The 12,418-nt window shown below is 38.3% G+C and overlaps 1 protein-coding gene and 1 long non-coding RNA gene across 7 annotated transcripts; both read left to right on the top strand.

The window, feature by feature from the left end:
• Nucleotides 1-477: 477 nt before the first annotated feature.
• On the top strand, nt 478-7,288 carry LOC134632437 (receptor-interacting serine/threonine-protein kinase 3-like). 6 transcript variants are annotated; one of them, XM_063481160.1, is made up of 14 exons: nt 478-559; nt 1,169-1,348; nt 1,437-1,755; nt 1,841-1,989; nt 2,088-2,137; nt 2,386-2,541; nt 2,681-2,763; nt 2,873-2,939; nt 3,033-3,079; nt 3,387-3,453; nt 3,560-3,591; nt 3,746-3,791; nt 3,883-4,125; nt 4,214-7,288. In XM_063481160.1, exons 2-14 carry the CDS (start codon nt 1,194-1,196, stop codon nt 4,219-4,221), a joined length of 1,422 nt encoding a protein of 473 aa, XP_063337230.1. In that variant the 5' UTR covers nt 478-559; nt 1,169-1,193; the 3' UTR covers nt 4,222-7,288. The 6 variants fall into 6 exon arrangements, with proteins under 6 accessions (XP_063337230.1, XP_063337229.1, XP_063337228.1 ...); XM_063481159.1 differs by having other exon boundaries at nt 3,880-4,125; XM_063481158.1 differs by having other exon boundaries at nt 3,743-3,791.
• Nucleotides 7,289-8,221: 933 nt separating this feature from the next.
• Nucleotides 8,222-10,511, top strand: LOC134632436 (uncharacterized). The gene is made up of 5 exons (XR_010573758.1): nt 8,222-8,395; nt 9,368-9,403; nt 9,736-9,781; nt 9,873-10,115; nt 10,196-10,511. It is a non-coding gene; the product is annotated as an uncharacterized LOC134632436 (long non-coding RNA).
• Nucleotides 10,512-12,418: the final 1,907 nt, after the last annotated feature.

The raw sequence follows: 12,418 nt of genomic DNA, 5'->3' as shown, positions 1-12,418 counted from the left end.
TTGACTGCCCTACAGATCATCATCTATACACCAGGGGATGCTATACCCTGTATTTACGGACTTCCAAAGATCAACAAAGAAGGGGTCCCACTCAGACCCATTGTTAGCAGCATAATCTCAGCTACCTACAACATTTCTAAACACCTTGCCACCATCCACCCTTGTGGGGAACACCCCCATCACATCAAAAACTCCACCGACTTCACCAACAAGGTCCAGAAACTTACAGCAGCAAACTTTGATACTTTAATTAAACATTTTTATAACGGTGGTTTGAAGCCTTAAAGGTCATGATTTCTTTACGTGTAAAGACGTGCATGCGTTTTTCTTTTGTTTTTGGCGAAAGAAAGCATTTTGTCATCAAAACATTGTCTCTCAAAAAAGTTATAACCAACTGTTCATACCAGAAATACACTCAATACTCGCTCATTACGTTTAGTGTAAGCCCCGCCCCTTCACTACAGTTCGAGGACGTGTCAGGATATGAAAATGAAAGTCGGAACGTCTGTTTTTTTTTTTTTTTGTTTGTTTTTTTACCACGGCTTTGGAACAGCTTCAGGTGAGTAGCAGCCAGCGTTTTACTTTTTTAATTCTTTTTCCTTACAGATGCTTTAGCTCTAAATCAAACGACAGCTCCAGTTTGCAAAACGATACGCTACGAAAGGTCCCTCAGAACTTTTCTTTCTTTATTACTTGTTCACAACAGGAAGACTATTTCTCATTGCTCATTAATATTTTTGTCATTTCAGTCCAAGCATTTTTTCAAACGTGTTAGGATATTTGGACACAGTATTATCAACGATGTAAATGGGTACTGTAAAAGATGAAGCGGAATGGAATTAAAACAATTTGTGGAGGAGACAGCGGTCTGTCTGTGAAGTAGGAAGAGGAACACACAGAAGAGTGGTGAGGGTAGAGCCTTATTGGCTGTATAGGAGTGTAGTCTCTTTTTTTCTTTCTTTCTAGCTTTGGGAAATTCAGAATACAGAATTTCAAAAATGTTGTGAGAAGTGCACCAGTATTATTAGAAAGTGGAAAATGTGTGTCAGTGTCTTGCTTCCAGCTGCTTTCATGTTAGTGCAACAACAAAGACTTCTAAGGTGTTGTAAAAAATACTTATAAAAGCTGGGTTTATTCTCCTCTCTGTGTCATTTTATTATGTTTTAAGGTTTTTTACCTGAGTTCAGCAGGTGATGGAACTGCAGAGACCTAAATTTGAATCAGTTGAAAATGAAAGCTTGGAGAACTGGCAGTTAATTGGCTCTGGTGGATTTGGTCAAGTCTTCAAGGCTAGACACAAGACGTGGAGATGTGACGTGGCCATTAAGCTACCTCGACATGCTGCTGGGTAAAATTAGAACAGAACTAATTTTTATACTTCCAAGTACATGAAATAGTCCTTTCCTAAAGCTTTTACATTTTCCTTCCAACACTAGGGACACAAAACTGTGTAATGAGGCAAATCATATGGCCAAAGTCTCCTTACACAGTTCTGTGCTGAGGCTTTATGGAATATACAGGGGATGTCCACCAAATGGAGGGCAGAACATTCAGTTGGGAATTGTTATGGAGCTCATGGATAGAGGATCTGTTCAGACCCTGCTGGAGACTTTGTCAGGTCCACCACCTTGGCCTCTGGCCTTCCGCTTGGCCTACGAAATCGCTCAAGGAATGAACTTCCTCCATGAGAAGAACATTTTGCACCATGACCTAAAGCCAAGCAATGTACTGCTGGATGATGACCTTCATGCCAAAGTAAAGTGCTATCCACTCAACTCATTAATTTATACTGATGTAATTGTGTTATTTTATTTTATTTTTTTCCTGGATTATTTTGCAGCTGGCAGATTTTGGTCTGTCCAGGGTTTCCACCAGTGTTCTGATGAGCTCTAAAGATATGTCCACAGTGAAAGGAGGCACATGTCAGTACATGCCTCCAGAGTCTTTTCGTTCATCATATAAGCCTGTTCGTAAATTTGACATATACAGGTAAGCATTAAAAGAATAGTTGTGGGGATTTATGTATAATTATAAATTTTATCTTAAACATATTGTGTTAATTCCTTCTATTTCTTTATCTTGTAAAGCTATGGTATTCTTCTGTGGTCTATTATTTGTGGGAAAGAGCCTTTTCCAGGTACAATGAATGGATTTCAGTTACTTATCATTTTCCATAAATTTGTCTATGTTTGTATGTTTGTTTTTCCTCATAAGTTTCCAGTTTATTGGTCAAACAATTTTTGCCCTTCTTTTTAAAATTAAATTATAATTTAGATTTCATGTTTTACAGCTAATATAAATATTATCAAGAAACTTCCAAAAATACACTGTCTCATTTGTGCTCATGTTTTTTTTTAATGAAAGTCTTTATTGTATTTCACACAGATGCTACTCTAGCTCTTTTGAAACTGAAGATCCCAATGGGGGACAGACCTCCCTGTGATGAAATAGACCAGACAAAGGCAGAAGGGCTGAGAGAGCTGGTTGGCCTCATGGAGAGGTGCTGGGATGGAGATCCATCCAAGAGGCCAGACTTTGGAGGTATGTGTTAACTACCTGTATTAAACACTCTGTATTAAACAGCCCATTTTTTATATGTGCACGAAATCACTGACAATTAATGAACTCTCTACTTTTCATACATTATGCCTTTTAAACATGGACCATGGTGTTGTTTCAGAGTGTGATGAAATCACTAATGATGTGTTCTCAAAGCACAGGGCGGGGATTCACGATGCAGTCGGACAAGTCAAGAAAAAATTGGTGCAACTCAATTTATCATTTCAGAAATGAACTAATAAAGTAGTCAACAATTTCAATTTCAGAGGGAGCACTTTTATCAGACATCTTCGTGTACTGTTTACTTTCCTAGGATTCACAACATGGTAATCAATATCCTGACACATGTGGTCCACCCGGTGTTAATCATGAGATGCCAGGTAGATTCTTCAGTACGGTTTCTCACTTTATTCTCAGACTTATTCCTTTCTTATTAACAATAAACATCATACTGATATTTCTCTTTTTTTCAGGACAGTCAGAGTCAAATGATAATGTTGATGCAAGAACTGAAATGCAGGTATTTAATATGCACTCACAAATTTACCTCTCACAAAGTGAAAAGAAATGTTATCAAGTCTTTCTCAAGTGTTTCTTGATCATTTTAATTACACGTTGCATCATTAGACAGAATGAATGATCTTATTAGTTGATTTACATTACAACACATGCCACTTGGACACAAGTAGGAAGGATTCACAATCACAATTAGTGTAAAAATAGATATTAGTGTACAGTTTTAGTTAAAGAGTAAAACTTGATAATAGGAATTCATGGTAAAGACTTTTATCAGACTTCTTTGCGTTCTGTTTATCTCTGTGGTCTAGAATATGCAACTTGGTCATCAGCATTCCAACATGTCAAGTCCATCTGGTTTTACTGCTGAGATTCCAGGTTTGTCACTTATGTTTATTCTCATACACATTTATTTCTTAACAACAAAAACCATCAGATAGATGTTTATATATCTATATATTATTTTCTTTTTCATGACCGCCAGCATCAAATGATACTGTGGACATCCCATTGCAGGTATTGCAGGCAAACCAAAAGCTTTGTTAAATCAAAAAGATAAAAAAAAAATCAGCATAAACAATCAAAAGGATTCAACGTCAAATCAGATGTTTGTGTGCCGATATGGTTAAAGAGAAGAGACTACATAAATCTTCTTTTGTTTTGCCAGCAGAATAATGTCAGCAGTTCGGCTAGAAATCTGACTGAAAATGAAAAAGGTGTGTATTATATATTATTTCACAGTCACGTTCACAATTTTTATTCTATGATTTTTAAATAAATGCTTTCATTTTCTTCATTTACAAGCAGTAGACTTTGTTGATAAAAACAGGGCAACGTTAATCCGAGAGGTTTCTGAAGTGCTGGCGATAGCAGACGAGCTTGGAGACCTGGTCCATCCTGAAGCCTATTCAAGGATTCTAGCTACACTGACAAGTCAAGATAAAATGAGGGAGCTCTTTCAAAGAACACTGCGTTCAGGAGGGGTGAAGGTCAAAGCAGCCTTCTTTGATGCCCTTAAAAAACATCATCCAAATCTAGTGGAGAGGCTTGGTATGATTTGCTCTTATTAAACCAATTTCAATATGGTTTAACAAGCAAAGAAATTAATAGTTTTTATTTTCTCCTTTATTTTCTATAGGTGGCTAGTTCCAAAGCAGCTGTGGCATTCCTGCATTTTATGTACATAAGGTCAAAGACTTCCTTTTTTGCTTAAGTGTTTATCTTTTATGAAAAGCTAATGGAAATTATATCTTTTTTAAGCATTGTTTGATGATGTTTTGTTGCACTGTGTTTGTTTTTAGAAACCATGACAGGGGGGAAAAGGAAAAAAAAAAAGAAAAGAGCAGACAATCAATGTCAGTCCTGTACTTATTTGGGACTCATCATAAGCCTTTCATGTCACATATTAATTACGCCACCAATGCTCGGCTGCGTTGCTATGACTGTGGCCATGCATAATCAGAATCAGAATCAGAATACTTTATTGATCCCTAGGGGAAATTATTATTTTTTTTGTTAAAGTGCTCCATTATAAACAAACATTAACAAAGACAGACAATACACTAACTAAGAATAGCACAATATATACAGGCATATATATATATACATAAAAGTCACTTATTAATAAATAGCTGAAAAAAGAACATCTGTAGCTGTTGCAGTAAACAGTGTGTTAAGTGGATGAGTTGTACAGGGAGATGGCTACAGGCAGGAATGATTTCCTGTGTCGTTCAGTGGTGCTTTTCGGTACTCTCAGTCTCTCACTGAACGTGCTCCTGTGACTGACCAGCATGTCATGGAGTGGGTGGGAGGTGTTATCCAACATTGTCTTTATCTTGGACAACATCCGCCTCTCCGACACCACCTTGAGGGAGTCCAGCTCCATCCCCACAACATTACTGGCCTTACGGATCAGTTTATCGAGTCTGTTGGCATCTGCGACCCTCAGCCTGCTCCCCCAGCATGCAACAGCATAGAGGATCGCACTGGCCACAACAGACTCGTAGAAAATCCTGAGCATTTTCTGGCAGATGTTGAAGGACTTCAGTCGCCCCAAAAAATAGAGACGACTCTGGCCCTTTCTGTAAAGTGCTGTGGTGTTTTTAGCCCAGTCCAGTTTATTGTCAATGTGTACTCCAAGGTAGTCCTCCACAATGTCAACACTGACCCCCTGGATTGAAACAGGGGTCAAGTGTTTCCTGGTCTTCCTGAAGTCCACTATTATATTAGGTGGCACTTGATTGCAATAGACAACCAGTTGATCCAAGTTCAGTCCTGGTGATCCGAGTAGGTACTAACGGAAAATGGATTTCAACATCCTTATCAGAATCCTCCTATAGATTTGTATACAAAGGGAATGACACCAATTTTCTAGAGGGACTCCTCCTGCCTTTCTCTCTGGACATCCAGTCACCCTTGTTAACATACCTGATGTCCACCCACATCTTATCATTCTCCCCTCTCTGACTTTTCTAATTTAAGCTGATTTAAAACAAAGTTTAAGCTTAAATAGTACTAAAGGCCTCAGACATGATTTAGATATTAGTCTTATTTTGCACTCTAAACACAGATGTTCTGCTGATGTGACTGTAAATGATCACCTCTCTCCCTGTTAATGATAGTAAACTGGTGCTACCTCTCAACCTCCTAGTAGATGTACATGCAGAGTCCTAGGTGTCTTTCTTCTTAAAAGATGTGATTCACAAGATATTGGAAAATTTGACCTCTGACCTTGACATTACATTCAAGGTTACATAGATTTGAACTTTTGGTTGCTGAAACTATAGTTTGAATTTCAAAATTCACAAAGATTCTCAGAAAACTTGACCTCTGACCTTGACCTTGACATCGAGGTCACCGAAAGTCGAACTCCTCCAAGATTTTTAGTAGCTACAACTATTGTATGAATTTCAAAATATTGTGTCACCTCATTCTCGAGTTATTGCATTCAGAAACCTTGGGTCACCACATCATCTGCCAGGGGAGTGATGACAATACCACATTACAGGAGTGTGTGAGGGTGCAGCTCAAGCGTGAAGGAGTCTTTGCATCAACCACATGAACATTACTGACTCACACTGGAATAAATTGGCAGCGGATAAATCAATGAAATGTTTAAACCCAGTTGCATGGATCATAGTGTTAAAAGGGCAAAAGGGCTCTGCGTCAACCAGCAGAGCACTGAAAATCCCTTATTAGTCATTAAATCTTTGGAGCAGCACGTGATTTATGTGACAGTGCAATTATTTTGTTTTTCTTGTAACAAACAAGCTGTGAAGAAGTTGTAAACTTGACTCACTTAGTCAAAAGCATAAAACTCCAAAGTAAAGTCCTGAAGTAAAACAGTTGTTTTATTACATGGAAATGATTGCCCAGCTGGAAAATGTTGAAAATTCAATTAACTAGTGGGAATTTTTAAAATAATGGCTCCAGTAGGATAGACATGCAACTCCTGGCACTTATATTCACTTTTGAAAGATTGTTTCAGTTTTCTGATCCACTACAGTGCCTCGTGGCGTTATACCAAAACTACCAAAAATAAATGTATCCATATAAGTGACTGTCTATGACAGTTTTTCTGTCTTTCTTTTATTTTTTCTTTATTTAGCAAATGTATTTTTGCATTCATAAACTCTGTTTCATAAGCCTTAAACTCCTTGCAGTACAGAACTGCTGGTCCAACATACAGTAAAATGTAAGATTGAAGGATAAATGATTGCTTAGAATAACTTTCATTGCCACTAAATGAGCTCAGTTAGTGTCATGTCATTTTGAAAGGGAAGTGTAATCAGGGGCAATGAATTTCGTGGTATTACTCGTGCTGGATAATTGTGATGTATTGTGACTTACGACTTAACCCATTTCCTTAGACTGGGTTGCAAATTTTTTACTTTGCATAAATTGTCGTCACTGAAACATATTTGAATAACCATTCCTTTGTTAAATCAAAGCTTAAGGCACTGGCTCAGAATGGGTATCCTTTTCATTTTTGCAGTTAATTGTAACAAAAAGTAATTAGCCATTAACAACACTCTGGATGCCCCTGTAGTTATCAGTGGGGGTCCAGTAAAAAAAAAAAAAAAAAAAAAAGATTGTAAAAAAATCTTTAATTTCTAAATTTATATTCTATATAATTCTTTTCAGGTGGAGACATCAGTAAGTTTAGAAATGAACCCCACACAATGCCAAGTGTATTTCACCAGTGACTGTGAATCATTGTATGTATGAACAGTGAAATTAAGAAATTTACAGTGTTTTAAGAATGTAGCTTTCATTAAATCCACAAAAACAATAGATTCCACACTTTCTGACTGTATTTTGAACTGATGCATAATTAATATTATTACAAAAGGCCAGAAGTTGCCTATATTTTTTTAAAAGTCTTGATGCATGCTCGATCATCCAGGTAAGGACATTTTTTCATTTTAAGACTGTCAGTCTTGATCTAGCAATCCTGTGCCTCACTGAGAATCACACAACTCAGTCATGACAAATGTGTAGCCTGGATTGCCAGGGGTACAATCTTTGTGAGAAGACTTTTGACAGACAACACACAGAAGCCATATATCTTTGGGTCAGCTATTGGTGTATGGCGAAACACAAATCATTTTGCAACAAACAAACAACTTTATATTACCTCCAGTTTTTAATAAGCATTTATTTATTTAACTCACTAACATTATTTGAGCTTTCAATACAAAACACCCCACCACCACCAACATGAAAATTTACTCTGACTCACAAAACCTACAAAATACTTCCTCTATTTAAAGGTTTGTGTGTTTTCCACAAACTGACCATTGCAAAATGGGAAGCTTGCCAGCTTAAATGGTGAGCTGTTAACATAATCCCACAGTGCTGTGTAATGTGACAGACAATCCCGGTCTGCAAACGCTTTGTTCTGTTTAAAGAAAAGAAATAAGTTCACAGTTTGCTTTTTCTCCCTTGTCTTTATTCCCTTTCTTTTTTCCACACGGTGGCGCTAACAGTCATCTATACAGAATTAATTAACGGTGCTGTAAAGTTAGAGCGGACTATACCATTATGCTTCTTTTGTAAGGGGTGACAGTGGTATCAAGAGGCTTCTCTGTGTTTTGGAAATCAAGGTTCATTCAGGCAGTTTAGTTATCACCTTAATTACTGCAGACAAAAACACATTTTCCTTCCAAGCTGACAACCTCGCCCCGCCCCATCCTCCCTCTTCTCTTGCTCCGTAACCTCAGTAAGTAAAGATGGGAAAGTGAAAGCTAGAAAGTCCATAGCTTGACCACAGCTTTGGTTTGAACTTTCAAATCTGGAAGTGGAACATCTTGACAAAAAGGTGAGTAGCCGCAAGCGTTTTAATATATTTTTCATTTACGTTTTTAAAACATAAGCCATTTCCCCCTTTTAAAAAACCCACACGTAGGAACATGACAAAGAAAATGACGCATGATTGTCTACAACTTGAGGAAGTTTGGGTTGCATTTGTATTTGTGGTCTCAGAAGAGTGAGTATGAGTAATCTAAAAGATATTTAGAGACCGTGATCACGGAAATCGGAACAGATTTCAAACAGTTTGTGAACACGGCGGACCCTGCACAGATGTGCATGTTAAACATGCACATCTGTGCAGGGTCCGCCGTGTTCACAAACTGTTTGAAATCTGTTCCGATTTCCGTGATCACGGTCTCTAAATATCTTTTAGATTACTCATACTCACTCTTCTGAGACCACATGTTAAAATTCTGTGTGAACAATTCAGCCTGTCAGAAGAAACCTTAAATGTTTCTAGTCCAAGAGTCGTCATTATCGTGGAAAATCTAGCAGTGGAAAATGAAATTAAAAAAAACGCAGACAAGACAAGAATATATAACTTATGAATAATCCATGCAAAAGTTGTGAACATGGAGGAGTCTGCACAGATAAACATGAGGGCAACAGCCTGCAGTGAAAGAGGAAGCGGTAGATGTAACTTGCTCTGGTTCGTCCCCTGCTAAAAAACACACAGGGATTTGCATCAGTATGTTAGTGTACTGATAGTCTAGTTAGTTTGCTCATCTCTGTGCTTTTCTGTATATATGAAATGAATTTTCGTATTGTAACTGAGCGCTTACGTGTGCTCTTGAAAAAAAACATGATTCCCTTTGATACATAATAACAGTTTTATCAGACTTCCTGCTTACTTTATACCTCTCTGTTCTGGGATTCACTACGCATTAGCAGTCAGTGTACTGTTTGTTTGTCACTTGTGTTTTATTCTGTATTCTTTACTTAATGATCATTGGATTAATATTTCTTCTTTGTTTTTCAGAAGTAGTTGATATTAGGTTCCAGATTTGCAATGCAGGTATTTGTTTTGCTTTTTGTCTTTTTCCTCTGAAAAGCTGACTTTATTTCATCAAGTCTCAATGTGATCAGAACAGACTTGACATCAGAAACAGCAACTTAAACACTTGTTGTATCATTACACATAGTAAATATCGTTTGATGAGGATGGTTGTTATTTGTTTATTTTTACTTTGCTTGGACACAAGGTAAGCAATTAGACATTATAGCATATTAGAATAAACAGCCAAATATTTGTACATGTCTTTCTACTCTGTTTTAAAAACGTATTATGGTACTACTATAGTTATTGAGTATAAACTAAAAGTATGTTTTTTTTCCCTTTGCCAACAGAATTATGTCAGCAGTTCTGCTACAAAAATGAATGAACATGAAAAAGGTGTGTATTATTTATTATTTCACAGTCACATTCACAATTTTTATTTTATGATTTTTAAATACATGCTTTCATTTTCTTCATTTACAAGCAGCAGACTTTGTTGATGAAAACAGGGCACAGTTAATCCAAGAGGTTTCTGAAGTGCTGGCGATAGCAGAAGAGCTTGGAGACCTGGTCCATCCTGAAGCCTATGCACTGATTGAAGCTAAAGAGACAAGCCAGGAAAAAATGAGGGTGCTCTTTCAAAGAACACTGCGTTCAGGAGGGGTGACGGCCAAAGCAGCCTTCTTTGATGCCCTTAAAAAACATCATCCAAATCTAGTGGAGGGGCTTGGTATGATTTGCTCTTTTAGAGACGTCAAATATGGTTTAACATGTATAACAAATTAATAGTTTCTCTTTTATTTTCTTTAGGTGGCTAATTCCAAAGCAGCTTTGGCATTCCTGCATTTTTTGGACAGAAGTGTCAAAGACCTTTCCTGCCCTTTAAAAAAATGAATTTTTTGTGAAAAATATGTATTATGTTTGATACATGACTTTTTGAAACCTCTACATCATCAGTGTGATTTTTTTTCCTCCTAAAGACCTAAATAGATTTCACACAAAATTTCTAAAGATGAAACTGCAAAAAAAATGTCAGAATTAGCAAATACGATACAATTTAAAGTCAAATGTGCCAATTTCTTCTTATCGTTTTATAATTTGTCAATAAACAGCCCATTTTTTTAAACCAGTATTCTCTGGGAGTTATTTCATGGTTCAGGCTTTGCATAGTTAGTGTATGTATATATGTGTGTGTGTGTATATATATATATATATATATATATATATATATATATATATATATATATATATATATATATATATATATATATATATATATATATATATATATATGTATATATATATATATATATGTATGCATATATTTTTTTAAATCCCCGCTCGCCCCTGCGGGCGGTCAATCCTTCAAGCTCGGGTCCTCTACCAGAGGCCTGGGAGCTTGAGGGTCCTGCGCAGTATCTTAGCTGTTCCCAGGACTGCGCTCTTCAGGACAGAGATCTCCGACACTGTTCCCGGGATCTGCTGGAGCCACTCACCTAGTTTGTGAGTCACTGCACCTAGTGCTTCAATTAACACTGGGACCACCGTTACCTTCACCCTCCACATCTTCTCGAGCTCTTCTCTGAGCCCTTGGTATTTCTCCAGCTTCTCGTGTTCCTTCTTCCTGATGCTGCTGTCATTCGGGACCGCTACATTGATCACTACGGCCGTCTTCTCCTGTTTGTCTACCACCACTATGTCCGGTTGGTTAGCCACCACCATTTTGTCCGTCTGTATCTGGAAGTCCCACAGGATCTTAGCTCGGTCATTCTCCACCACCCTTGGGGGCATCTCCCATTTTGATCTCAGGACTTCCAGGTTATACTCGGCACAGATGTTCCTGTACACTATGCCGGCCACTTGGTTATGGCGCTCCATGTATGCCTTGCCTGCTAGCATCTTGCACCCTGCTGTTATGTGCTGGATTGTCTCAGGGGCATCTTTACACAGCCTGCATGTGGGGTCTTGCCTGGTGTGATAGACCCCAGCCTCTATGGATCTTGTGCTCAGAGCTTGTTCCTGTGCTGCCATGATTAGTGCCTCCGTGCTGTCTTTCAGTCCAGCTTTGTCCAGCCACTGGTAGGATTTCTGGATATCAGCCACCTCCTCTATCTGCCCGTGGTACATACCGTGCAGGGGCCTGTCCTTCCATGATGGTTCCTCGCCTTCCTCCTCTTTCTTGGGTTTCTGCTGCCTGAGACATTCACTGAGCACTCGGTCAGTTGGGGCCATCTTCGTGATGTATTCGTGGATGTTCGTTGTCTCATCCTGGACTGTGGTGCTGACACTCACCAGTCCCCGGCCTCCTTCCTTCTGCTTAGCGTACAGCCTCAGGGTGCTGGACTTGTGTGAAACCCTCCATGCATGGTCAGGAGCTTTCTTGTCTTGATGTCAGTGGCTTCTATCTCCTCCTTTGGCCAGCTTATCTTCCCAGCCGGGTACCTGGTCACGGACAGGGCGTAGGTGTTGATAGCCTGGATCTTATTTTTACCTTTCAGCTGACTCCTCAGGACTTGTCTGACCCTCTGCAGGTACTTGGTGGTTGCAGCTTTCCTAGCGACCTCTTCATGGTTTCCATTTGCCTGTGGGATGCCCAGGTACTTGTAGCTGTCCTCTATGTCTGCAATGTTGCCTTCTGGTAGTTCGATCCCTTCAGTTCTGACTACCTTCCCTCTCATAGGTAGGGCAAGAGACAATATATATATATATATGTATATGTATTTCGTTTCTCTCTCTCTCTCTCTCTCTCTCTCTCTCTCTCTCTCTTTCTATATATATATATATATATATATGTATATATATATATTTGTCCATATATCATTTATTTACATTTTGTTAAGCCATACTAATTTAGGATTAAGTCATGAACATGAGGTTTAATAAAAATCTCTGTGCAAAATAAGTTTTGCTTCTTAGCTTTTCAACATTTCTATTGCATTCATTATAAATTGGAGGCTTTGTTTTTTCCTTTATCTGGTGGGAGAAAGGGAGCAACTGCGAGAGAATGAGAGACATACAGTAGATGGAGAGAGA

The sequence above is a fragment of the Pelmatolapia mariae genome, linkage group LG7 (genome assembly GCF_036321145.2).
Source record: "Pelmatolapia mariae isolate MD_Pm_ZW linkage group LG7, Pm_UMD_F_2, whole genome shotgun sequence".
Taxonomy (NCBI): domain Eukaryota; kingdom Metazoa; phylum Chordata; class Actinopteri; order Cichliformes; family Cichlidae; genus Pelmatolapia; species Pelmatolapia mariae.
This window is presented reverse-complemented; position numbering and strand designations above follow the sequence as displayed.